The 24,771-nt window shown below is 57.3% G+C and overlaps 2 protein-coding genes across 3 annotated transcripts; one reads left to right on the top strand and one right to left on the bottom strand.

Annotated features, from left to right (window-relative positions):
• Window positions 1-529: 529 nt before the first annotated feature.
• LOC127037147 (synaptosomal-associated protein 25-like) lies at window positions 530-17,098 on the top strand. 2 transcript variants are annotated; one of them, XM_050928663.1, is made up of 8 exons: window positions 530-610; window positions 9,397-9,549; window positions 11,119-11,160; window positions 12,091-12,139; window positions 13,152-13,269; window positions 13,754-13,888; window positions 14,473-14,617; window positions 15,406-17,098. In XM_050928663.1, the coding sequence occupies exons 2-8, from the start codon at window positions 9,478-9,480 to the stop codon at window positions 15,472-15,474; spliced, it is 630 nt and encodes a 209-aa protein (XP_050784620.1). In that variant the 5' UTR covers window positions 530-610; window positions 9,397-9,477; the 3' UTR covers window positions 15,475-17,098. The 2 variants fall into 2 exon arrangements, with proteins under 2 accessions (XP_050784620.1, XP_050784621.1); XM_050928664.1 differs by lacking the exon at window positions 13,754-13,888.
• Window positions 17,099-18,205: 1,107 nt separating this feature from the next.
• On the bottom strand, window positions 18,206-24,327 carry LOC127037168 (cytochrome c oxidase subunit 7A1, mitochondrial). The gene is made up of 4 exons (XM_050928701.1): window positions 24,210-24,327; window positions 20,464-20,553; window positions 19,464-19,548; window positions 18,206-18,397 (listed from the first exon to the last, which is right to left on the bottom strand). Exons 1-4 carry the CDS (start codon window positions 24,222-24,224, stop codon window positions 18,339-18,341), a joined length of 249 nt encoding a protein of 82 aa, XP_050784658.1. The 5' UTR covers window positions 24,225-24,327; the 3' UTR covers window positions 18,206-18,338.
• Between the last annotated feature and the right edge of the window lie 444 nt (window positions 24,328-24,771).

The following is a 24,771-nucleotide window of genomic DNA, read 5'->3' on the forward strand; positions in this document are numbered from 1 at the left end:
CGAGCGAGTCCGGATGCCACGTCCCTGCCAGGCTGCCCAGTGGGCTCGCAGATTGCTGGCAGGCCAGGTTGCCCGGGTTACAAAGAGGCCCATGTTGCCAGGTTAGGTCACCAAGGTGCCCAGGTTGCCTGGTGCCAGGCCTGGTGGTTCAGGTTACCATGCCAAATTGCCCAGCTTGCAGTACCAAGCTGCCCAGGTGAGTTGTCCAGGTTACCATGCAAGTTGCCGGGCACGTTGCCCAGGTTACCATGCCAAGTTGCTGGGCACGTTGCCCAGGTTACCATACCAAGTTGCCGGGCACGTTGCCTGGGTTACCATGCCAAGTCGCCATCTCCAGCCTCCCTGCTCCCCAGCTAACGTCAGAGGTTGGAGGTTGCCCCTGGTAACAGCATCCTCAGGTGGGTGGGTGGGTACCAGCCTCAGGATCTTAACCCACCCTGTCCCGACCCCCTTTTGCTGGCAGCCAATGGGAAAGCATCATGAGCTGCCAATCAGGGCAACTGTCCAATGGGGGCCCCCTAGAGGTGGGGCCATCCCTCCAGAGGAGCAGAGGCTCTGAGCTGCTGCGACTAAACGCAGAACAGGGATCCTGGAACTGAACAAGCAACAGGTAAAAGGGGAGGGGCGGGGGCTGCAGGGGGATGGGGATCCCCCGGCCCTAGGGATGGGGGCGGGTCTGTAGAGGGGAGGGTGGATGGGGCAGTGGGAGGGGATCTGGGCAAGGGGTGGAGGGTCTCTGGAGGAGGGTCTGGGGAGGAGGATGGAGAAAGGAGGGTGTGGTCTGGAGACAATTGGGGTGTCTAGAAAGGGGAGATGGGGGACTGAAGGGGGCTCTGGGGGAGGCTTAGGGGGGTCTGGGCAGATGGGGTCCATGAAGATTCCAGACAGGGGGTGGAGGTCTGAGGGGTGGGGCAGTCTGTGGTTGGCGAGGGTGGGGGGAAGCTGGTCAGTCAATCTCTCCACCCCCTCCCAGCCTCACGCTCCCATCTGGATCATTCCTGGGACTCTCCATGCCTCTGGGCTGGTCCTTTTCAGTCGCTGTACATTTGTATTGCTATTAGGTGTATTATGGTAGCACCGCGGGATCCCAGTATTGGACCAGGCCCCCATTATGCCAGGTGCTGTACAGAACAAAAAGACGATCCCAATATAAATACTACGACGTAGAGCTTTTCTATTTACTATTCCCGTTTGCACTGTCATGTTTGGACGGGATCAAATCTGTCCCAGAGGGTCATTTTGAAGTTTCCGAATGGACGTGTTTGGAATTGTTGTGAACAGTTTCAAACGTTTGGTTTTGGGGACCCAGCCCGGATTTCCCGTGGTCAGGGCAGTCCCATGTTCCAAGGGGCTCTGGCTAGGGTGACTAGATGTCCCGATTTTATAGGGACAGTCCCAATTTTGGGGTCTTTTTCTTATATAGGCTCCTATTACCCTGCACCCCCATCCTAATTTTTCACATTTGCTGTCTGATCACCCTAGCTCCGGCCATGTGGGATGGTAACTCTGGCTTCCCCAGCTCCTGATCCCGTGGGCCCAGCACCCCCCACTCAGCTGGAGGCTCACTGATTTCAGCAGGAGTGGAGGGGCTCTCCGCACCACCCGGGAGGCACTTGGAACTAGTTAGAGCAGGGGGGACTTGGCACGCAACAGGATCAAACCCTAAACGTGGCTGCTTGCAAAGAAGCCGGCTTTCCATCTGGCTACGGGTGAAATGGACCCGTGTCGTCGGCTGAGGGCCGGTCTGAGGGGCTGGGAGATGGAACCCAGAGAGAGGGAGTAACTTGCCCAAGGTTACGCAGTGAATCAGTGGCAGAGTTGGAACCAGGCCCTTAGCCCTGGTCCTTCCTGGGTCCTAATGTTGTATGAGGATCATAGGTGCGGTCTGGCCAAAGCACAAGGGGGCCCAGCTAAATTTCAGGTCTGGAGTTTACAAGGGTGGTTTCCTTAGTTTGCAGATCTGAGTGAGAATGGTCTATCCTAGTGGTTAGAGCAGGGTGGGGGGACTGGGAGTCAGGATCTACCTAGGATCTACCCTCAACTCTGGGAGGGGAGTGGTGTCTACTGGTTAGAACAGGAGACTGGGAGCCAGGACTCCTGGGTTCTTTCCTCAGCTCTGGGAGGGGAGGGGAGGTCTGTGAGTTAGAGCAGGGGGGCCTGGGACTTACGATCATAGACTCATAGACTCATAGACTCATAGGTCAGAAGGGACCAATCTGATCATCTAGTCTGACCTCCTGCACAAGGCAGGCCACAGAACCCCACCCATCCAATTTTATACAACCCCTATCCCAGGACCGAGTTATTGAAATCCTCAAAAATGGTTTGAAGACCTCAATCTGCAGAGACACCACCAGCAAGCGACCCGTGCCCCACGCTGCAGGGGAAGGCGAAAAACCTCCAGGGCACCTGCCAATCCGCCCTGGAGGAAAATTCCTTCCCGACCCCAAATATGGCGATCAGCTAAACCCTGAGCATGTGGGCAAGAGTCACCAGCCAGCACCCAAGAAGGAGTTCTCCGCAGCAACTCAGTACCCATCGCATGCAACATCTCCCCGCAGACCATTGAGCAGACCTGTCTGGTGGTAATTCAAGATCAATTGCCCAAATTGACGATCCTATCATAACATCCCCTCCATATACTTATCAAGCTTTGTCTTAAAGCCAGGAAAGTCTTTTGCCCCTACTACTTCCCTCGGAAGGCTATTCCAGAACTTCACTCCCCTAATGGTCAGAAACCTTCGTCTAATTTCAAGTCTAAACTTCCTAATATCCAGTTTATACCCATTCGTCCTCGTGGCTACATTAGTACTAAACTTAAATAATTCCTCTCCCTCCCTAACGTTAACCCCCTTGATATATTTATATAGGGCGAGCATATCCCCCCTCAGCCTTCTTTTGGCCAGGCTAAACAAGCCAAGCTCTTTGAGTCTCCTTTCATAAGGCAGTTTTTCCATTCCTCGGATCATCCTCGTAGCCCGTCTCTGAACCTGTTCCAGTTTGAATTCATCCTTCTTGAACATGGGACACCAGAACTGCACACAGTATTCCAGATGGGGTCTCACCAACGCCGTATACAACAGTACTAACACCTCCTTATCCTTGCAGGAAATACCCCGCCCGATGCATCCCAAAATCGCATTTGCTTTTTTAACAGCCATATCACATTGGCGACTCATAGTCATCCTGCTATCAACCAGTACCCCAAGGTCCTTCTCTTCCTCCGTCGCTTCCAACTGATGCGCCCCCAACGTATATCCAAAATTCTTATTATTAATTCCTAAATGCATGACCTTGCACTTTTCACTATTGTATTTCATCCTATTTCTATTACTCCAGTTTACAAGGTGGTTCAGATCTTCTTGAATAGTATCCCTGTCCTTCTCCGTGTTAGCAATACCCCCCAGCTTCGTGTCATCCGCGAACTTTATTAGCACATTCCCGCTCTTTGTGCCAAGGTCAGTAATAAAAAGGTTAAATAAGATCGGTCCCAAGACCGATCCTTGAGGGACTCCACTGGTGACCTCCTTCCAGTCCGACAGTTCACCTTTCAATACGACCCTCTGGAGTCTCCCCTTTAACCAGTTCCTTATCCACCTTACAACTTTCATATTCACTCCCAGCTTTTCCAATTTAACTAACAGCTCCCCGTGCGGAACCGTGTCGAACGCCTTACTGAAATCTAGGTAAATTATATCTACCGCATTTCCTTTATCTAAGTAATCCGTCACCTTCTCAAAGAAGGAGATCAGATTGGTTTGGCACGATCTACCTTTAGTAAATCCGTGTTGCAGTTCGTCCCAATTACCATTGACCTCTATGTCCGTAACTACTTTCTCCCTTAAATCCCTTAGATCCTTGGTTCTTTTCCTCAGCACTGCCACTGGCTGGCTGTGACCTTCCCTGCTGCTCTGTGCCTCAGTTTCCCTCCATGTAAAATGGGGATAATGATCCTTCACAGGAGATTCAGAAACATCTCCATAGCATTCTGAGAGCCCTGGATGATGGTCGCTGAGTCGTGGCACGATGGATAATGTGTTCAGCGGAAGTTACAGTGCAGCGGAGTTCAGAACCACAGCGAGTCAGTGCCCTTCTCTGGCGCTGCTCATCCAAGGAGCGCTGAGCTCCTCCCTGCTCCACCCAGTGCTGTACTCCCCATGTTACAGAGGGGGAAACTGAGGCACAGAGCAGGGCAGGGACTTGCCCAAGGTCACCCAGTGAATGTGTGTGGGAGCTGGAAGGAGAATCCAGGACTCCTGGGAGTAGTGACTCTAAACCCCACTTCCTCCCACACTTGCTCATCTATAATCATGAGCTCCCCCCACAGCCCGTGCCCCTGCCCTGCTCCCCACAGCACCGCCTGCTGGGAGAGGCGGGGACTGGAGTAGCCTGGGGCTGCCTCCACAGGCGGCTCCTGCCCCGCTCCCCACAGCGCCCCCTGCTGGGAGAACCTTTGCATAAGGGTCGCTGCCTCTAATTAGGTGTTATTTGAAGCTGCTCCGTTGGATTGTGGAAGGAGCGAAATTGAGCTCCAAGCCACCCTAAAAATGCCCCTTTGGGGTCCCCTATTTACACCCCGAGATTCCGTGGACTCCCTTTATAACTCAGGAGACAGCCACATGCCTGTTGGGGGGATTGATCCTGGGATGGGTTGGAGGTGGGGTCTCATCAAGGGTCAATCGACCCCGGGCTGCAGGCCAGTCCCTCCCCGCCTCACGCAGACCTGGGGTGTTTATGATTTTCCTGGGAATCAGCCAGTTGAGGGGCTCTTGGCTGGTGCTCCAGCTCAGGTCCCCAGAGAGCAGACAGTGCATCAGGTGGCTGAGTCATGGCCGGAAGCTGAAGCCTGGCCGTCGCGCCTCGGGGCTGCAGATGAGTCTGTTGCTATTGCTGTGATGGCGGAAAGCGCCCAGATGCTATGGGGATGGGCAGCAGCGGCATAAAACACTAAGACACTTGCGCTTTTCCCTTCACCGTAATGATCTCTCTCAGCACGTCAGCCTCCCCTGCCCTTCCTCTGACACCTCCAGTCATCCTGCCCCACTTCCTCTCCTGGCACCAGCCAAAGAGCCCTCATTAGGAGGCAGCTGATTGCAGCTGCTCGCCTTGTTTTACAGATGGGGAAACCGAGGCACAAGGAAAGGCTGGGATTTGCCTGAACGGTCACACAGCACTTCACTGGCAGAGGCAGGATCTGAGCGCAGTCATCATGAGTCCGTGTCCACCCCCTCCTCACAGCTCTAACCGCTAGGCGCCACACTGGGACTGGACCCCCGGCGGCCTGTGTCTTGCTCCCACCTGCTTGAACCATTAGGCAAATCTCCCTGTCGAAGTGGGGAACAGAACCTGGGAGTCCCCGCTGAGCTCCCCCACACCGCTCCCTGCAGCACAGTGCCCCTAGCACTGCACTGGGGCTGGCACTGAGAGGGGAGAGCGCCCCCTGCTGAGCCCCCACCCTGCTCCCTGCAGCACAGCGCCCCCTAGCACTGCACTGGGGCTGGCACTGAGAGGGGAGAGCGCCCCCTGCTGAGCCCCCACCCTGCTCCCTGCAGCACAGCGCCCCCTAGCACTGCAAAGGGGCTGGCACTGAGAGGAGAGAGCGCCCCCTGCTGAGCCCCCACCCTGCTCCCTGCAGCACAGTGCCCCCTAGCACCGCACTGGGGCTGGCACTGAGAGGGGAGAGCGCCCCCTGCTGAGCCCCCACCCTGCTCCCTGCAGCACAGCGCCCCCTAGCACTGCACTGGGGCTGGCACTGAGAGGGGAGAGCGCCCCCTGCTGAGCCCCCACCCTACTCCCTGCAGCACAGCGCCCCCTAGCACTGCACTGGGGCTGGCACTGAGAGGGGAGAGCGCCCCCTACTGAGCCCCCACCCTGCTCCCTGCAGCACAGCGCCCCCTAGCACCGCACTGGGGCTGGCACTGAGAGGGGAGAGCGCCCCCTGCTGAGCCCCCACCCTGCTTCCTGCAGCACAGCGCCCCCTAGCACCGCACTGGGGCTGGCACTGAGAGGGGAGACCGCCCCCTGCTGAGCCCCCACCCTGCTTCCTGCGGCACAGCACCCCCTAGCGTCACATTGGGGTCAGCACTGACTGTGAGGAGAGGGCGCCCCTTACTGAGCTCCCATCCCTGCTCCCTGCGGCACAGCGCCCCCTAGTGCCCCATTGGGCTCAGTACTAGGAAGGAAGAGCGCCCCCTCTTGATACCCCCGTGTTACTGTTTGCAGCAAGGGGCTTCCCGGGTAGATCCAAGGATGCCTTTCTCCAGGCGCTGCCTCTGCTTCATACGCCCCGGCCTCAGAGCCTGGTTAGTAATCCCATCTGGGCGGCACAGCCCCCGGGCTGACACCCCCTGTCACCCTGCCCCACCTCCTCTCCCGGCACCAGCCAAAGAGCCCTTATTAGGAGGCAGCTGATTGCAGCTGCTCGCTTGTTGTGCACTGCGAGGTGTGCAAACTCAGCTCCTGTGGTGCTGGTTGTCCCCCCCACAACTCCCCAGCGAGGCATGTTAAAAATAGCCTGTCACTGGTTCCCCCTGCCACCCGGGAAAGGGGGCGTGTTGTGGCTGCGGGTGGGGAGGATACTTGGCAAATCTCTCTCCATACATTAGCAGAGGCGAAGCAACAGCTGAGCAGGTTGGCATACCATGAGGCCGTGGGGGAGCTGATTTAGATCTGGCAGCGAGGGGGCAGGGGGGCTGGCTTGGTTCTGACCCATGTCAGTGTTGTGGGTTTGGCCCTAGCAGTGTCGGGGGGCTGCTTTAGATGGGGGGTGGCAGGCTGAACCTGAATGAAAAAGACAGGGTCGAAAATCAGATCGGGGACAACGAAAGACAAATACAGAGGGAGTGTGAAAGGCGCTCTGAGGAACAATGGGACGTGGGAGATCTGGAGGCACAGACTCCCTCAGTGACCATGGACCAGTCACTGCAGTGCTCTGTGCCTCGGTTTACCCATCTGTAATGAGGAAAACAGTCCTTCCTTTGTCTGTTTAGTCTGTTTAGCTCTTTGGGGCAGGGACTGTCTCTCACTCTGTCTGTGCAGTGGGACTCTGTTCTTGGTTGGGGTCTGGGCAGCGCCAGGCACAACAGGGCCCTGATCTCGGTTGGTGTCTGTGCAGTGTCCGGCACAATGAGGCCCTGATCTTGGTTGAGGTCTGGGCAGCGCCCGGCGCAACGGGGCCCTGATCTCGGTTGGGGTCTGTATAGCGCCCGGCACAACGGGGCCCTGATCTCAGTTGGAGTCTGTGCAGCGCCTGGGACAACAGGGGACCTGATCTCAGTCAGAGTCTGTGCAGCACCCGGCACAACGGGGCCCTGATCTTGGTCGGAGTCTGTGCAGCGCTTGGCACAATGGGTCTTGATTCCTGATCAGGGTATCTAGTTGCTAGCTGAACAGAGTCAAAGCCCATCTAGCCTGGTCTCCCGTCTCCGACAACTCCCAGCACTGGCTGCAACAGAGAAAAGTATCAGAACCCCGCCTCATCCCGACCTCTCCCAGAGATCAGTGGAAATCCTGAAGCGGGAGGTTTCTCTCCCTGTCTGGATTTACATCTTCCCAATGAATCGTTTCCAGATAAGGAACAGAACCGAACTCAAACTCACTCTTTATGGTTGGATCCTTCCGGGGGCCATTTCAAATCACTGAATTCCTGGGAGGGCCGTGGAGGACACCATGAGACTGAGAATTAACGAGTTGATTTAAAATAAAAATCACGAGTGAAAGCAAATGGCCCTTCAGATAGAACCAGCCCCTGCGTGGATACTCACCGTCATCGGTCCCAGGCCGAGAAGAATGGACAGAAAATCCTCTTGCTAACAGCACCCTGATGCAGATGAGTGCGCTGCTCGAAAACCAGGGTACTGCCCTTTCCCTAGCCAATTATAACAACACCCCTTAATGAATTAAACCTGCCTCTGGCCTGATCTGTATTTAAGCCCAGCCCCCAAATATTGCCTACTTCTTTATTGGCTGTTGTCCAACATCATTTGAATTGATGCAAATGCTGTAATTGCTACTATTCCGCAACACCCCCAAATTCCCCTACAACACTGGCCAGAAACGCCCCCAGGTCACATCTTCATAGAATATCAGGGTTGGAAGAGACCTCAGTAGATCAGCTAGTCCAACCCCCTGCTCAAAGCAGGACCAATCCCCCAGACAGACTTTTACCCCAGTTCCCTAAATGGCCCTCTCAAGGATTGAGCTTACAACCCTGGGTTTAGCAGGCCAATGCTCAAACCGCTGAGCTATCCCTCCCTTGCATCTATTAATCCCCTTTGTTCACACTTAGCTTTAATAATACGGAGCCCAACGTCCTGCTCCGTACTTGCATTTCAGCACGTTTGCAATTAGCAGACGCCTACGCGATTTTATAGGGGCAGTCCTGATTTTGGGGTCTGATACAGGCTCCTATTACCCCCCACCCCCTGTCCTGATTTTCCACACTTGCAGTCAGGTCACCCTATACGCGACCCCGTAGGCTGCACTGTTTTCTTAGCCTCAACTCTCCTGCCCCGACAGGTTCTTGTTCTCCATATCAAAGTCTGACTTGTTTTTGACTCTTGCCCATGTGACGCTGGGTTGTTGGCAGCGGGGCTGGGACCTGCGACTTCTGGATCTTAATGCGTGAGCCTCTCCGTCTCCTGTCTGAGCTAAAAGTCCCTGCTCACTTCATTAAGGCTCTGGCAGGCTCAAGCACATGTATGTGGCCACCTCTAGAGGGAGACAGAGCGCCACCCAGAGGCGGTGTTGGTTGCATTAAGTTCCCATCCTCAGTGTCATCCGGTGGCAGTCAGTTCCGCAGGCTGGCGCCTCGGGTGAAGAAGCATTTCCTGGTGTTGGGTTTGAATTCCCACGTTAGTTCCATCGCCTGTCGCTGAGTCATGAGACGGGGTCCCTGCCCAACCTCCCTTCTCTCTCCTGGGCACAGTGTTTCTCATGTCCCCTCCTATTCACGCCTCTCTAACGTAACACTCCCCATCATTTCAGTCCCTCTTCATATGTTTTCCCCCCTTGAGCTTTCTCCATCTGTCTGTGACCCTTCCCTCCATCCCTCCCAACCCAGCACTCCCTTCCACCCCTCCAGGGACCCCCCCACTTCTTCCCCCACCCAACACCTCTGATCACTCTTCATTCATCCATCCATCCATCCAGGACACCGCCTCCCCCTCATCTATAAATAAATGCCAGTCCCTTCTAGCCTTGGACACTGTGCTGCGTTCTCCAACCAATAGGATTCGTATACACACCCTGGTGGAGAGCTATCCCACAGCCTAAGGGATTTGGACACCTCCATCATGGGTGATGTGTCTAAGCCCCCTAGGCTGGAAATCTCAGCCTTTGTCTGCTGCTTGCAGGGCTATGGACACTAGCGTAGCTGCTTTACGTCGCCCCCTGCAGGTGATCTGGGAGAGGACATAAGCGGAGCCTGTCCCTTGTGTGTTCTCGAAGGCACTCGCCCTCCACCGGGGAGCCTGCAGGATGGCAGCCAACGGCACAGTGGGGCCTGAATCGCAGGAGATGCAGCGCCGCGTGGATCAGATCACAGATGAGGTGAGCAGGGAGGAGGGCACTGGGGCCAGCTGTAGCATCCCAGAGCACCTGGCACTGGGGCAGGTGTGTGAATATCCCCACTGCAGAAACTGAGGCACCAAGAGTGGAGGTGACTTGGGCAAGACCAGACTGCAAGTTAGTGGCAGAGTCCTGACTCCAGCCTGCCTGCTCTAACTCACTAGCCCCCGTTCCCCTCCCAGAGCTGTGGAGAGAACCCAGGAGTCCTGACTCCAGCCTGCCTGCTTTAACCACTAGCCCCCGCTCCCCTCCCAGAGCTGGGGAGAGAACCCAGGAGTCCTGACTCCAGCCTGCCTGCTTTAACCACTAGCCCCCGCTCCCCTCCCAGAGCTGGGGAGAGAACGCAGGAGTCCTGACTCCAAGCACCTAGGGGAACAGGGGAGAGATGGGGCCAGAGAGAACAAAGGGATCCGAACTGCCTTGAGGGGACTAGAGTGAGGCCCAGGTGGAGGGGAAGGAAATCCCAGCCTCTGCCCCTGATGGCGACTGATGGGGTGAAAATGCCCACTGGGGAAGTGGCAGCTCCTGAACCGGGCGCTTAATCACTGGGAGCCTGCTCCTGAGCTGCAGAGGAGCAGGGAATACGGTGGCCCCCGAAGGGCCATTGGGAAGCAGCTGGCACCTGCGAGCCTTGTTTCCCTTTCAGCCGGAACAATGGGCTCCACCTAGCAGGTGGTGAATTCATCCCCTCCCAGGGCACACAGAGGGCAGCGGATGGGCAGGGCAGGAGCCAAGGGATTTGGGGGCTGCCCCACAGCAGGACAGCCGCTGGCAAGGAGCTCATTTTAGGGGGCCTGGGAGGGGACAGATTCAGTGATCGCAGGGCAGACACCTCCCTGGGTCTCTCAATGCAAAGCCCACACAGATAGATTATAACAGCCACACAGTGGGGATTGGGGCCTGTCGCACCTGGCGCTGCCCAGACACACAGTGACTGAGATCAGGGCCCTGTCACACCGGGCGCTGCCCAGACACACAGCGACTGAGATCAGGGCCCTGTCACGCCGGGCGCTGCCCAGACACACAGTGACCGAGATCAAGGCCCCATCAGGTCGTGCGCTTCCCAGATGCATCACAAGGGCCTAGAGAGCTTTCAGTCTAAATAGACAAGGGAAGGATTATCATCCATCTTTTACAGGTGGGGAAACTGAGGCACACTCACTCACCCAACGTCTTGTGGGGCTGAGACAGAAATCAAACCCAGATCCCCTGCGTACCCATGTAACATCATAACCATGAGGCTGGGGGGCCAGCCTGTCTCCCCTCCATAACATCCCCCCCACCCCACCCTACATGCTCTCCCCCAGCTTCTTTCATTCTGCAGAGCATTTTCAGGAAAGCTTATTCAGGGAAGGCACTTGCTGCAAGAAGGCTTGCTGTGGTTTTGTTGCGCTGTTGAAAGGCCGTGCCCCAGAGGTAGCTGCACTTCAGTTGCCTGCCCCGTATGCAGCGCTGAACTCCTCAGCCGGGGTGCGTGCTCTCTGCCGATGGGAGTGCCGGGCTGGGTTTCTTGTACCAACACAACCCCCTGTTCTCTGTCCTCCCCTGCAGTCGCTGGAGAGCACCCGCCGGATGCTGCATATGGTGGAAGAGGTAAGAGCTGAGCCAGGCCCCCGGGGGTGATGGGGGTTGTCCCTTGGCACCTCCTTTAGTACAGAGCTGTGCAGCAGCTGATGGCAAAGGCAGCTGTGCCTTGGGGCTGGTAAACTGGAGTCCCGGTTGGAATTGGGCAGGGCACTGCTGTGGGGAAGCTCACAGCAGTAGAGATCCCAGCCAGGTACGGGAAGGGCTCTCTTGTGGGGAAGTTCACTGCACCAGAGTCTTCAGCCTGGTACTAGCAGGGCAGTGCTGTGGGGAAGCTCACAGCACCAGAGTCCTTGGCAGGGCACTGCTGCGGGGAAGCTCACAGCACCAGAGTCCCTTGCAGGGCACTGCTGTGGGGAAGTTCACAGCATTGGTGTTCCTAGCAGGACACTGCTGTGGGGAAGCTCGCAGCACCAGTGTCCCTGGCAGGGCACTGCTGTGGGGAAGCTTGCAGCACCAGAGTCCCTGGCAGGGCACTGCTGTGGGGAAGCTCGCAGCACCAGAGTCCCTGGCAGGGCACTGCTGTGGGAAAGCTCACAGCATTGGTGTTCCTGGCAGGGCACTGCTGTGGGGAAGCTCACAGCACCAGTGTCCCTGGAAGGGCACTGCTGTGGGGAAGCTCACAGCACTGGTGTTCCTGGCAGGGCACTGCTGTGGGGAAGCTCACAGCACCAGTGTCCCTGGAAGGGCACTGCTGTGGGGAAGCTCACAGCACTGGTGTTCCTGGCAGGGCACTGCTGTGGGGAAGCTCACAGCACCATGTCCCTGGCAGGGCACTGCTGTGGGGAAGCTCACAGCACCAGTGTCCCTGGCAGGGCACTGCTGCGAGGAAGCTCGCAGCATCTGGCGTCAGAGCGCTGTTCTGAGGTTAGTGTCCCAGTGGTTGGGCCAGGGTTTGCTAACACCCCACCCCCCCACTTCCCTCCTCTCCCGTCGCAGAGCAAAGATGCTGGGATCCAGATCTTGGTGATGCTGGATGAACAGGGAGGTGAGGAAGAGGCTGAGGGACGGGGCGGGAGAGCAGGACACAGCCAGTGTGTGCCTGGGAGGGACAGTCCCAGAACCGCCCCCCTCCCTACGTCACTCCTGTCGCAGACCCACCCAGCTGGATCAGCACAGGCTCCAGTTTAAGGCTGGATCCCCCTGAGTTCTGCTGGATCCAGGCCTGGTCCCAGATGGTTCCCGAGACCCCGCTGCTTGGCTGTGTGGCTCCCAACTCCCATGGGCGTTGGGGGGGGGGGGCAGGCATACCAGCGCTAGGGAAGGGGCAGAGCTGGCTCATAACATGAGAGAGTGGGGGTGGGGGGGGAGCCAGCTCCAGTATCCGCCCCTCAGTAACTCACAGCCATGGTGACTGGAGTCCAAGCTGGAACTGGCCAGGGCACTGCTGTGAGGAAGCTCACAGCACTGAAATCTCAGTGCCGGGGGGGGCACTCTCCATTGGCTCCCCATCCCCCCCCATTACTCTCATCTGGGAGGGGCGAACTCCAGCCCCGTAGGTTATTTGTACCTGGGGATGAACCTCAAGACCTGAACCCCCCGGTACCCCTGAATCCCCCATTACCCCACCCTGGGTTCATGCATCCTGAGACAGCCCCGGGCTCCTCCTAACTGGGGGCAGGTCCAGGTGAAGACTCAATCCATTGCCAGCCTAGAGCCTGCCCCCCATCAGGGGCTCCCCTAACCCCCCAGGGACTCCCCCAACCCTATGGCCTCATCTGCCCCCCAACACCCTGCTCCATGGACTCCCCCAGCCCTACGATCTCCTCTGCCCCCAACGCCCTGCCCCACAGACTCCTCCAGCCCTGTGGCCTCATCTGCCCCCCAACACCATGCCTCATAGACTCCCCCAGGCCTATGGCCTCATCTCCCACCCACACAGTCCCCCAGCCCTATGGCCTCCTCTGCCCCCAACACCCTGCCCCACAGACTCCCCCAGCGCTACTGCCTCTTATGCCCCCCTGGCCCCAGCTCTCACCTGCCCTTCACCCCCTCTCCAGAACAGCTGGACCGGATTGACGAGGGGCTGGACCAGATCAACCAGGACATGAAGGAGGCAGAGAAGAACCTGACAGACATGGCCAAGTGCTGCGGCCTCTGCGTCTGCCCCTGTGCCAAGTAGGTGCCCCCCCACCCCTGCCTGGAAGGGGAGACACCCCTGTGATCTACTGCCCCATTGCCTTCGCCTTGCTGGCCCCATCCCCATGTGACAATGCAGCCTCCCCACACCCCTGCATCTCAGGGCACCTGGGGGCACGGGGCAGCCCTGTGAGATCAGACACCAGCCGGGTTTGGGGAGCAACCCTGTGGGACCAGACCCTAGCTGGGTTTGGGGGCAGACCTGTGAGATCAGATTCCAGCTGGGTTTTGGGGGCAGCCCTGTGCGATCAGACTCCAGCCGGGTTTTGGGGGGCTACCCTGTGAGATCAGACCCCAGCCGGGTTTGGGGGCAGCCCTGTGGGATCAGACTCCAGCTGGGTTCGGGGGCAACCCTGTGGGGTCTGACCCCAGCCAAGGAAAAGGGGGGACCTGGCTGCCCTGGTTGGGGTCAGACCCCCCAGGCCTGTGTCCCACTGGCTCCCTCCATCCTTGTTTTACTGAGGCTGAAGAACATCAAGGCCAGTGAGGCGTACAAGGCCGTCTGGGGCAACACCCAGGACGGGGTGGTCTCCACGCAGCCCTCGCGGGTGGCAGACGAAAGGGAGCAGATGATCATGAGTGGTGACTACATCCACAGGTAGGGCCAGCGGGACCCCCCCCCAGGTGCCTCCCAGGGGCTGAGCCCAGCTGAGCCCCCTTGGGCTGAGAGCCCATCGGCTGGTGTCCCACTGGGAGTGGGGTGGGTGGCTCAGGAAGAGGTGCTCTCGCTGGGAAGGGGACCCCAAACCCCTTAGGTTATTTACATCTGGGGGGGACCTCAAGTCCAGGTTCTTGAGACAGTCCTGCGGGGTTCTGGACCATCAGAGACTCGATGCTTCAGCGTGGTGTTAGGGGGCAGGATGGGGGGTTCAGTAGGGGGTGCATGCCCCTCAGAGTTGGTGCTGGCCTCCATGGAGAGGGGCTCAGAAAAGACAGCCTGTCTGGGGAACAGTCCTGAATGGGGAAGGAGAGGGAATCCAAGGTCTTATAAAGCCCAGAGATGCAGTCACTGGCTAAACAGCTCCCTCTAGTGGCTGCAGCCTGCACCGAGGATAACAGCCTGCTACTGCCCCGTCGCAGAGGGAGCTATTCCCTTCACCCAGGCAGCAGAGAGGCTGGCGCTGTTAGTGCTTGGGGTCAGAGCAGGACGCTCCCCACCTTACGTGGGGGTGGATCTTCCAGAATAACGAATGACGCGCGGGAGGACGAGATGGAGGAGAACCTGGTGCAGGTGGGGAGCATTCTGGGCAATTTGAAGAGCATGGCGCTGGACGTGGGCAACGAGATCGACATCCAGAACAAGCAGGTGGACAAGATCATGGAGAAGGTGAGCGCTGCGCGGCCACACGCCCGCCTCCCCACCCGGCGACAGCCTTGGGGCAGGAGCCCAGTTGCCTGCAGGGGGCGACAAAGGAGGGGGATGCTGTAGGGGGCTGGAGATGGGGCAGTGTCTTGTCCCACTAAGGAGCCAGGCTGAGAACCCCCTCCAGCTCGGTTCACTCCTCAGCCGCCAGCTGCTCCCCGGCCCAAGGAGGGTGGGCTACCAGCCGAGCACGCTCACCTGGCGCCGCACACTTGTGAATCGTGCTCTGCATCCTGCTCCAGCTGGTGGATACCAGCCCAGCTACTGCTGCTGGTCGAAGGAGCGAGTCCCTCCTTGAATTCAAGGTGCAGAGAAAGGCTGCTAGGAGCATGGGGGGAAGGGAGGAGTTGAGCCCGGCAAAACTCAGGCAGAGGGTGGAGGGTTTGGGACAGTAGAAGGGTTAGGGGGGTAAGGGGGGAAACAACCAAACTGGGTCAAAGATGGAGCGTGCTCAGTGTCTGACGGGGTCGGCAAGGGATGGGATTGGAGGACCCAGTGACCTCTTTCCAGTGCCATGTTCAAGTGGGAGAGTCCTGGGTTCAAAACCCCCTGGCGGCGGCTGGCGAGGGGCTAGATCTGCACCCGTAGGCCCAGCGCTCCCAGGTGGTCCCCGCCCGCTGCTTGGGAACTAGGATCTTAGGTTGCTCTGTGTGTGTGTGTGTGTGTTGGGGGGCGGGTTGCTGCCCCTAACAGGGAGCTGTGGCCCCTGGAGTTGTCTCCTCCCGTTCCACCGCCGCCTCCTCTCCCCGCAGGTCACCGTGAATGAAGATCGCATCCAGGAAGCCAACACCCGGGCCAAGAAGATTCTAAAAAATGCCTGAGACGCCGCTCCACGAGCTCTCCCGCTTCGCTGCCCCCCCACCCTCACCCCGGCTCCTGGTCGCAGCTGTCTGTCTGTCCGTCCGTCCCTGCTGTCCAACCTGCCCTGGAGTCTCTGGTGCCGTGTGTTAGGTGGAGCCTCGGCTGTTTGGGGTGGGCGTAGCGTGTGTGCACTGCCATTGCACTTAGTGGATAACAGCCTTACTATGGCAGCTAGCTAGGGGAGCTCCTCCTGTAGCTCCAGTGCGAGAGGGTTGTCTCTGGGTGCTGAAGGTTGTAGGCTCAGTCGCAGTTGGGAGGGCGGAGTAGGCTACAGACACAGTAACTCCATGTGTTGTGGGGGGAAGGGATCTTTATATCCCCTTGGGGGTACACATGTGAACCCCCCCCCACTGTAGGAAAGGCAGGCCCCTGTGCATCATGCCCCAATGCAGAGACTCAGAAGGAGGAATCTGCCCTGAACTTTCTCCCAGTCGGGTGGAATTTTTGGGCACAACATTTGGATATTTGGTTCTATTTTCAAACTGCCACAGCCCTGCCTCCCATGGCACCCTAATCTCCCACACCCCTCCTCTTGTGATTGGGTCCTCATGCCCCGCTTCCCCTCCTGCCACCCATGCCCCTACCTTTGAGGCTCCTTCCCCTGGCTGAGATGGGTTTTCCCAGGGGCAGATAGTGAGTGCTGGGGGAGGGCCAGTCAGATGTGGGATTGGGCAGGCCTCTGCCATCAGGAGAGAAATGGGGAGGGGGTGAGAGGGAGACAGGGATTTTCTTGTGCATTATCCCAGCCAACTTTGGGTTCTGAGCAGCCTATGATTTTATGAAGCACGTTAATCTGTGGAACTCCACACCACAAGATATTAATAATCCCTAGATATTAATAATCCATAGATCTCAAACACTTTACAAAGGGGAGTGGTGGTGTCAGTATTACTATCCCCATTTTACAGATGGCGAAACTAAGGCACAGAGAAGGGAAGTGACTTGCCCAGGCTCACCCAGCAGGCCAGAGCTGGGAATAGACCCCAGGTCTCCTGAGTCCCATTCCAGTGCTCTATCCAGTAGGCCACGCTGTTCTGAAGAAAGCCCATCTATCAACTGACACAAATGCTTCAGTAGCTAAATGAAGCCAAACAGGATTGATGGGACAGCTGAATCAGAGAGGGGTCAGGCTAGAGACTTGCCTGGTTCAATTCTCCACTCCATCCTTCCCTGTTAACCTGTAGAACCCCCCACCACTGAATACTCGCAAATATTTCATTAACTGACGAGAAACAGGAGTAATGGGAGAGATGAATCAGAGAAGGGGGACATCAAAGATTTCCCTGGTTCAGTTCCCCCTCCATCCTTTGCTAGTAACCTGCGGAACTCCCCGCCAAAGGATATTCCCCTAAGCAAATGTTTCATGAATGAAATGAAGGGAAATAGGACTGATGGGACGGCTGGATTGGGGAGGTGGAGCACATGCTGATGACTCCCTGGGTTCTATCCCTCTCTCTGTGTGTGTGTTTGGTTTTCAAACGTATCTGTCACTGTGACACCGAAGCCCCTGTCTGTGTGAGGGGCTCTCTTTATATTTATCCGTGATGTAAGCGAGGTGATTTTTTTTTCCAAAGCACAATACAAAAAAAAAAAAAAAAAAAAAAAAAGCAAAGCAAAGCGCCCTTTTCTTTACGATAAACTCAAACCCCGTGTCAAATTTGCCGGACGGTAAATGGCTCCAAAGGAGGGGGGTTTGCTGCCCCATAGCATCCTAGGAATATTGGGCTAAAAGGGACCTCCCAGGGTCAGCTAATCCACCCCTCCCACCCGCGCTGAGACAGGACCAGGTAGCCCTGACTCCCCTTAGAATTCCTACTATCTACCTTTAATCTCCCTTGCTCTGGATTTGGACAATTTCTTTTTTGTCCTACACACAATGGCGAACAGTGGATCACCGGCCGCTTTATGTACTTGACGACTGTTCTCAGTTCTCCCCTCAACCATCTCTTCTCTAGACTAAACCTGCCCGCTTCTTTCAGCCTTTCCTCCTGGGTCAGGTTTTCTAAACCTGTCCTCATTTGGGTCAATTTCCTCCAGTTTGCCCTGAGGCTGCTCAGACTGACACTGGGAACCAGGCAACTGATAGAACCCAGGAGTCCTGGCAGCTCCCAACCTCCCACTGCTCTAATGACTAGACCACTCATATCTGTGACACCCACTGAACTGGCCCCTGGTCAGCATATTTATTCCACCACCATCCTTAAGTAACAATCCGTCGCTCCAATACAGGGCTTACAAAAGACATCAGTATCATTATCCTTATTTTACAGATGGGGAAACTGAGGCACAGAGTGGTACTGTGACTCACCCAAGGTCACTGAGCAGGCCAATGGCAGGTCCAGGAATCAAACCCACTAGCTCACACTTTCTCCAACAAAGCAAAGGCTTCTGTAACTAAATGAAGGAAACAGGATAGCTGAATCAGGGAATCAGGACATCAATCGCGGCGTCAGCTTCTCCCGCTGTCTGTCCCTGTTAACCTGTGGAACCCTCTGCCACAGGATGTTCCTGAAGCAAAGGCAGTGCGGGATCGGCGGAGCTGGGAATCAGAATCTCTGAGTCTTAGTTCAAGCCCAGCAGCTGCTGAGAGTCATTCCAGTATTTGGAAAGACATTTGGATCCCCTCACTGTGCTCACGTTAGACCCACTCCACTCACCCCCTGCCCCCCAAAGGGGGGTCTTACCCTGACACAGTTTTTAAAGGTGCTTTTTATTGATTTCTGAGGATTGGGGTTTTCTTAAAGTACATGGCTTTCTGCTCTCTGCTTCCAGCCCCAAACAGGCCCCAGTGGGGCAGGGGAACCAGCTATTCCAGGCTGCCATCTCATTTGTTCTTCTGGGGGAAAGCAGCTCTGACCAGCGAGAAGACGGAGTAACAGGAGCCTGGAACGGCAAGAGAATGACTGGTAGGATTTTCAGAATAGAAAGAGAGGCCCAAACCCTACACCATACCGCTGCCCCTGATGCACACGGAACCCAGGAGTCCTGGCTCCCAGCCCCCCTGCTCTAACTACTGAACCCCACTCTCCTCCCAGAGCTGGGGATAGAACCCAGGAATCCTGCCTCCCACTTCTCCCTGCTCTAAACCACTGGATTCTCTTCCTCCCAGAGCTGCATACAGAACCCAAGGATCCTGATTCCCAGCTTGCTGCTCTAACCACTAGGAAATGCTATAACATGCTGCCTCATTCACAGCTAAATCTTTCCCCCTCGATACCTCTGCGAGTCCCCAAAGGGAAATGGGTCTAGAAAAGGATCATGACAACAGGGACGGAAACAGGCTTTGTTCAGTTTCATTTCCCTGTCTGGCCTGGGCTTTTATTTTAAGAGCTACCAGGCTTATGTTTGATTCAAATTGTGCTTATGACTCAGGGGGACTTTGCTGCAGCTCCATTAAACAACTAATAACTGAACCCAGAAGGGGGGATTCCTAGCTCCCTGCTCTAACCACTAGTCCCTGAATTAGGGAGAGAACTCAGGATTTCTAGCTCCCAGCACAACCCTCCCCCACACTCTAAGCACTAGACCCTACTCCTGTGAAAAAGCTGTGAATAGAACCCAGGAATCCTGCCTCCCAGCCCCCCTTGCTCTAACCATTACACCCCACTCCCTTCCCCAAGCCAGGGATAGAACCCAGGAGTCCTGCCTCCCATCCCCCTCAACCGCTACACCTCACTCCCTTCCCTGAGCCAGGGATAGAACCCAGGAGTCCTGCCTCCCCTGCTCTAACCACTACACCCCACTCCCCTCCCTGAGCCAGGGATAGAACCCAGGAGTCCTGCCTCCCAGCCCCCCCACTCTAACCACTACACCCCACTCCCCTCCCTGAGCCAGGGAGAGAACCCAGGATCCCTGGTTCCCAGTGCCCCTTGCTCTAACCACTACACCCCACTCCCTGACTTGAGCCTGGGATAGAACCCAGGTGTCCTGAGCAGGAAGCAGCACCTACCAAAGACAGCGATGGTCATAGTGAATCGATACAGCAAGCCGTCCACCATGCCCCCTTTCAGATGCACGGGCAGGTCATTATCCGCCTAGTCAGAGAAGGAAAACAGGGGGATCAGGAAACCAGCAAGGGTCCCTGCACTTCCGAGCAACGAGACATCCTTTGTGCAGAGAATGGGACAGATTCAAAGAAAAGGAAAGAGCCGTGGCTGCCTGCACAGATGGCAGCGTGGGGGTAGCGGGGTGGACTGTGGACTGCCACTTTAAGGGCTAGAGGCCTGGAGCCAGCCAGCCAGCCCCATCCCCTTAGCCCTGCCCCCACTCCTGGGCTGGGGTTAATTAGCAGAGCCAGCTGGGTGCAGATGTCCCTATAAAGAGCAGCAGGAGGCAGCTGGCCAGGGAGACAGCTCTTGTCTGGGATGGCTGCAAGCCCTGGCCTGAGAGATGAGCAGCTTGGACTGGTTGGAGGTTTAAGCACTGGCTTTGGGGTAACAAATCCAGCCCCAAGGAGGGCGTTGCTGACCCAGAGAAGAGTTTGTTCTCATAGGGTGATTGAGGGAGCCCTGAGAAGTGGGGAAACTGAGGCAGGGAGGCTGTAGAGTGACCTCAGGCTCTGAGGGGGTGCACAGGAGGCAGCTGCCCCATTGCCAGTGGGGGGGTCAAGGTCCCATTTCTTCCTCACCATCCCCCTCACTCATGCCAGGATCCTCATGCACTAACCTTGCCAACACCCTCACGTGGCTACCATCCCCATTTAATGGGTGGGGAAACTGAGGCACCAATCGCTGCAGGGACTTGGACGCCTACCCCCAAGATTATACCCTGCATCCATGGCAGAGCTGGCAATAAAACCCTGGAGTTCTGACCCCACCCCAGCTCTAACCACTGGACCCCACTCCCCACCCAGAGCTGGCGCTAGAACCCAGGTGTCCTGACCGCCAACCCCCTGCTCTATTCCATCCACTGGCCCCTCCCTGCCTCTCTCAAGCTGGGGTCTGTCTCACCTGAAAGAGCTTCTGATGTTCAGGGACTTTGTTTTTCAGCTGGTGGCGAGTGGAGGTGGCGAAGGAGCGGAGGGATCCCACGCGGGAGGTCTGTGACACAGGTGTGGGGAGGGAGGACAGGGTGGAGGAGGGCAAAGGTGATGAGGAACCTACAGAACAGAGTGAAATCAACCCCCCCACCCCCGCATAGGTCCCAGCGTCTGGGAGGAGATGGCCCAGTGCGGCTTGGTCCTGTTGTCTAGGCATTGATGCCAGGGGAGTCAATCCTGATTTACACTGGGCTGAGCGAGAGGGGAATGAGCCCCGGTGATGCCAGGGGAGTCACTCCTGATTTACACTGGGCTGAGCGAGAGGGGAATGAGCCCCGGTGATGCCAGGGGAGTCACTCCTGATTTACACCAGGCTAGGCGAAGGGGAATGAGCCCTGGTGACCCAAGGGGAGTCACTCCTGATTTACACCAGGCTGAGCGAGAGGGGAATGAGCCCCAGTGACCCAAGGGGAGTCACTCCTGATTTAAACCAGGCTGAGCGAGATCAGAATCATCTTGCTGGGTTCTGGTTTCCACCCTGCTTGCATCTAATGCATGCAAATGCCAGTACAAGGCCCAGACCAGCAGAGACTCAAACCCAGGCTGAGGGTCAGGACTCTTGGGTTCTGTCCCTGGGCTGGGAGGGGAGTGGGGTCTAGTGGTTAGAGCAAGGGGACTGGCAGTCAGGATTCCCACATGCCAAGCTACAACAGCTGGGCTGAATCAAGGGTGGGTGCAGGGCCGGGTGGTATAGTGGAGCCCAGGTTCAGGAGCTCCCCACCCTTCCACCATGTGACACCCCAGTGCAGCTTCTGTTTCCTGAACAGACAGAGCAAAAGCAGCAGTTGCTCGGATGTGAAAGCACATGTGAAAGTGGGGCTGGCTAGTGAGGCTGGGACAGCGAGAGAGATAGCCGGTGGGGATGTACAGCACCCTGCACCCAGGGTCTGGCTAATGGATTTACACTGCTGCATAATGGGGGTCACAATCTGGTTCACGCTGCAGGATCCGGGCTGCTGGGAGCACCTGGGCATCAGATGAGGCCAGAGTGAGAACCCCTTAGTTTGCTACAAGATGTCATGGTGCTGCAGAGGCTGCTAAGAAACTCGTGGAGGGGTCCAGATTTCCCAGGGCAGCTTCCAGCCGGACCTAAGGCCATTGCTGGGAGCAGGACTGGGAATCCCACTACCGACACCAATAGATCTAAAGTCACCTTGGGAAAGTGAAACTGCAGCTGCAGAGGCCTCTGTGCCCTTTCCTCTCCCTGCACCCCACCTCTGGGGTCTACCCCTCTTTACTCCCTCTTATCTGTACCCTCCTTCTGCTGAACCCCCTAAGCAGCAGATCTAATCCACCTAGAAAACATCCCTGCAGCCCACCCGGGACTTTGGAGGATTAGCGGCCACCATGGAATTTTAACACCCAAGCCTACGGCCCCACTGCTTCCAAACTCTCTGCTCCCTGGCGCCAAAGCATCATGTCCTTCTGGGCAGGGAACATTTATTTCTCCTGACCTAGCCCCTCCCATGCAGTATTTGTCTTTGTACACCTAGCAACCTAGATGCCTTGCTGAGACCGGGGCCCCGTCGGGCCGGGCGATGCCTGCACCCCAACCGAGATCAGGGCCCCGTCAGGCCGGGCGCTGTGCAGACCCTGACTGAGATCAGAGTCAGTTCCTGCCTTGAACGGTTCCCAGTCTAAACAGCCGAAGGAAGGCTGATTATCCCATTTCACAGATGGGGAAACAGAGGCCCAGGGACCTGCAGTGACTCGCCCCAGGTCACACCATGAGTCACAGCTCAGGCCACCCGTCCTCTGCCATGCCACCCTCTGTCTAGCTGTTTACATGCCAGCCGTTCTACCTAGCGCTCATCCGTCCGTCTACCCACTGTGCCAACCCACCTGTGTACTGAATCTACATTCTGAAGCACACGCTGGCACAGGAGCAAGGTGCCAGGCAGATCCATTCCTGGGCATATTTCTTACCCCTTCCCTTTTTTTTTTTACATTGCTCTGCAGTTTCAGGGGCTTTTTGTACCTGCCCCTTCCCAGGCACGTAACAAACCAACGCAGTGGCACCAGAATCGTTTCCAGTTTGTGGGAATCCGTGTCTGTGTGTGTATATGCAGAGGGGGGAGGGGGAAGAAGAGGGCCTCTGTTTTGGGGGGTTTCCAGGGTCATTATGGGGTGGCTCAGAAAACCAGAACCGGTAGGATCTGGTGAAAGCACTAAACGGACCAAAGCTGGAGTCAGGGCCTTTAATTGGGAACGTTCCCTGGTGCTTCCCCTGGTTGTCTGCACCTGTTGTCTTTGTCGTGTACGCAGATGGTGAGGGCCTTGGGCCAGGCGCCGTGTGAGTTCACAGTGGGGGCCTGCTCCGTGAGTGGGGTGCCTCTGCACTACCGTAATACACCTAAGAGCCATAAAAACGTACAGCACCTAACGCAATGGGGTCATGGCCCATGTCTGGCGCGCTACCATAATACACATAATAAGTTTCGCGGTGCCTAGTCGGGCTCTTGCTTACCCAGGGTGTAAATCAGGAGTTGCTCCCGGTGTTTACACCGGGCTGAAACTGCAGCACAGCAGAGGAGGGTCATGTCCTCGCTATTGAAAGGCACCAGACTGACGGGTTTAAAAAACCAGCCCCCAAAGGCGAAAAGCCGGTGCCCAGCAGGGAACAAAGGTTAGAGACAGCAAAGCGCAGGGGAGTGATTCACACACATGGGTTGCACCTGAAGGGGGCAGGGGATTGAATCTTGGAAGTGTTCAGATCTGGGGGGTTGGACCTCCTTGGAGCTGGGGGTATTTGGGGCTGTGAGGGGGTGTGTGGATCTAGGGAGGGGTTAGAGCTGAGGGGGTGTATGGATCTGGGGGGGTGGATGTGAGGGGGGTGTTTGGATTGGGGGCTTAGATCTTGGGGGGCTGGATCCAAGGAGTGTTTAGATTGGGGGGTGAATCTAGACGGGGGCTGGATCCACAGTGCTGTTTAGATTGAGGGGTGAATCCGGAGGGGGGCTGGCTCCACGGGGGTGTTTAGATTGGAGGGGTAGATTTGGAGTAGGGCTGGATCCACAGTGGTGTTTAGATTGAGGAGTGGATTCAGAGGGGGGCTGGATCCACGGGGGTGTGTAGATGGGGGTGGTAGATCTGGAGGGGGGCTGGATCCACAGGGGGTGTTTAGATTGGGGGGTGGATCTGGAGGGGGGCTGGATCCACAGGGGTGTTGGGGTGGATCTGGAGGAGGGCTGGATCCGGAGGGGTGTTTAGTTTGGAGGTGGATCTGGAGGGGGGCTGGATCCGGAGGGGGGCTGGATCCACAGGGGTGTTTAGATTGGAGCTGGATCCGGAGGGGGGCTGGATCCACTGGGGTGTTTAGATTGGGGGGTGTCTGGAGGAGGGCTGGATCCATAGGGGTGTTTAGATTGTGGGGTGGATCCAGGCGGGGGCTGGATCCACAGGGGTGTTTAGATTGGAGCTGGATCCGGAGGGGAGCTGGATCCACAGTGGTGTTTAGAGTGGAGGTGGATCTGGAGGGGGGCTGGATCCAGAGGGGGGCTGGATCCACTGGGGTGTTTAGACTGGGGCTGGATCCGGAGGGGTCCGACTGGAGACTTGCACCCTGATGAGGGGGCTGGGACAGGCAGGGTGTTTGGATCAGGGGGGTGGCTCTGAGGGGGGGTTACCCTGCGGAGGTGGGGGGGGGGCGTTCGTTACCAGAAGGGCCTGCATCGTCCTGGGCCTGGGCCGCGCTCTCCTCTCCTCTCGTCCCCTGCCGCCTTCTCTCCTGCCGCCCCTGCCCGTCGCCCTCTGTCCCGGCCTTACAAGGACGCTGCCGGGCGGGGGGCTGGCGCTCTGCCTGTCCCGCTGCCAGACCCAGGGCAGCAGCTGAGCTCGCGTCGCAAGCTGAAGCCAAGAGGCCTGGGCGTCTTTCTGGGGCCATGGACTCCCCCCATGGCCCCCTCGGGGGGTGGGCAGAGAGGGCAGGGAAGGTCCCAAGAGGAGGGAGAATAGAGGCCTGAGGCTCAGGCCACTGAGGAACAAGAAACAGCCCCCCAAGAACCCAGCCCCCAGTATGGGGCATGGCCAGGGTGCACTGGGCTGTGGCTATTCGCTGCCCCCCAGGGCCCATAGGGAGAGGATCGGGGGCATGGTCGGAGCATCCTGCACTGTGGCTATTCGCTGCCCCTCAGGGCCCATGGGGGGAGGATCGGGGGCGTGGTGGGAGCGCCCTGCGCTGTGGCTATTCGCTGCCCCCCAGGGCCCATAGGGAGAGGAT

The sequence above is a fragment of the Gopherus flavomarginatus genome, chromosome 18 (assembly GCF_025201925.1).
Source record: "Gopherus flavomarginatus isolate rGopFla2 chromosome 18, rGopFla2.mat.asm, whole genome shotgun sequence".
NCBI lineage: Eukaryota > Metazoa > Chordata > Testudines > Testudinidae > Gopherus > Gopherus flavomarginatus.

Bases quoted from the DNA above. Each gene is read 5' to 3' on its own strand.
- LOC127037147 (XM_050928663.1), top strand. From the start codon at position 9,478: ATGGCAGCCAACGGCACAGTGGGGCCTGAATCGCAGGAGATGCAGCGC. The intron at 9,550-11,118 runs GTGAGCAGGGAG...CCTCCCCTGCAG, and splicing joins TGGATCAGATCACAGATGAG to TCGCTGGAGAGCACCCGCCG. The intron at 13,270-13,753 runs GTAGGTGCCCCC...TGTTTTACTGAG, and splicing joins TGCGTCTGCCCCTGTGCCAA to GCTGAAGAACATCAAGGCCA.
- LOC127037168 (XM_050928701.1), bottom strand. The intron at 19,549-20,463 runs GTGAGACAGACC...TTCTCTGACTAG, and splicing joins AACATCAGAAGCTCTTTCAG to GCGGATAATGACCTGCCCGT. The intron at 18,398-19,463 runs GTAGGTGCTGCT...TTGCCGTTCCAG, and splicing joins TATGACCATCGCTGTCTTTG to GCTCCTGTTACTCCGTCTTC.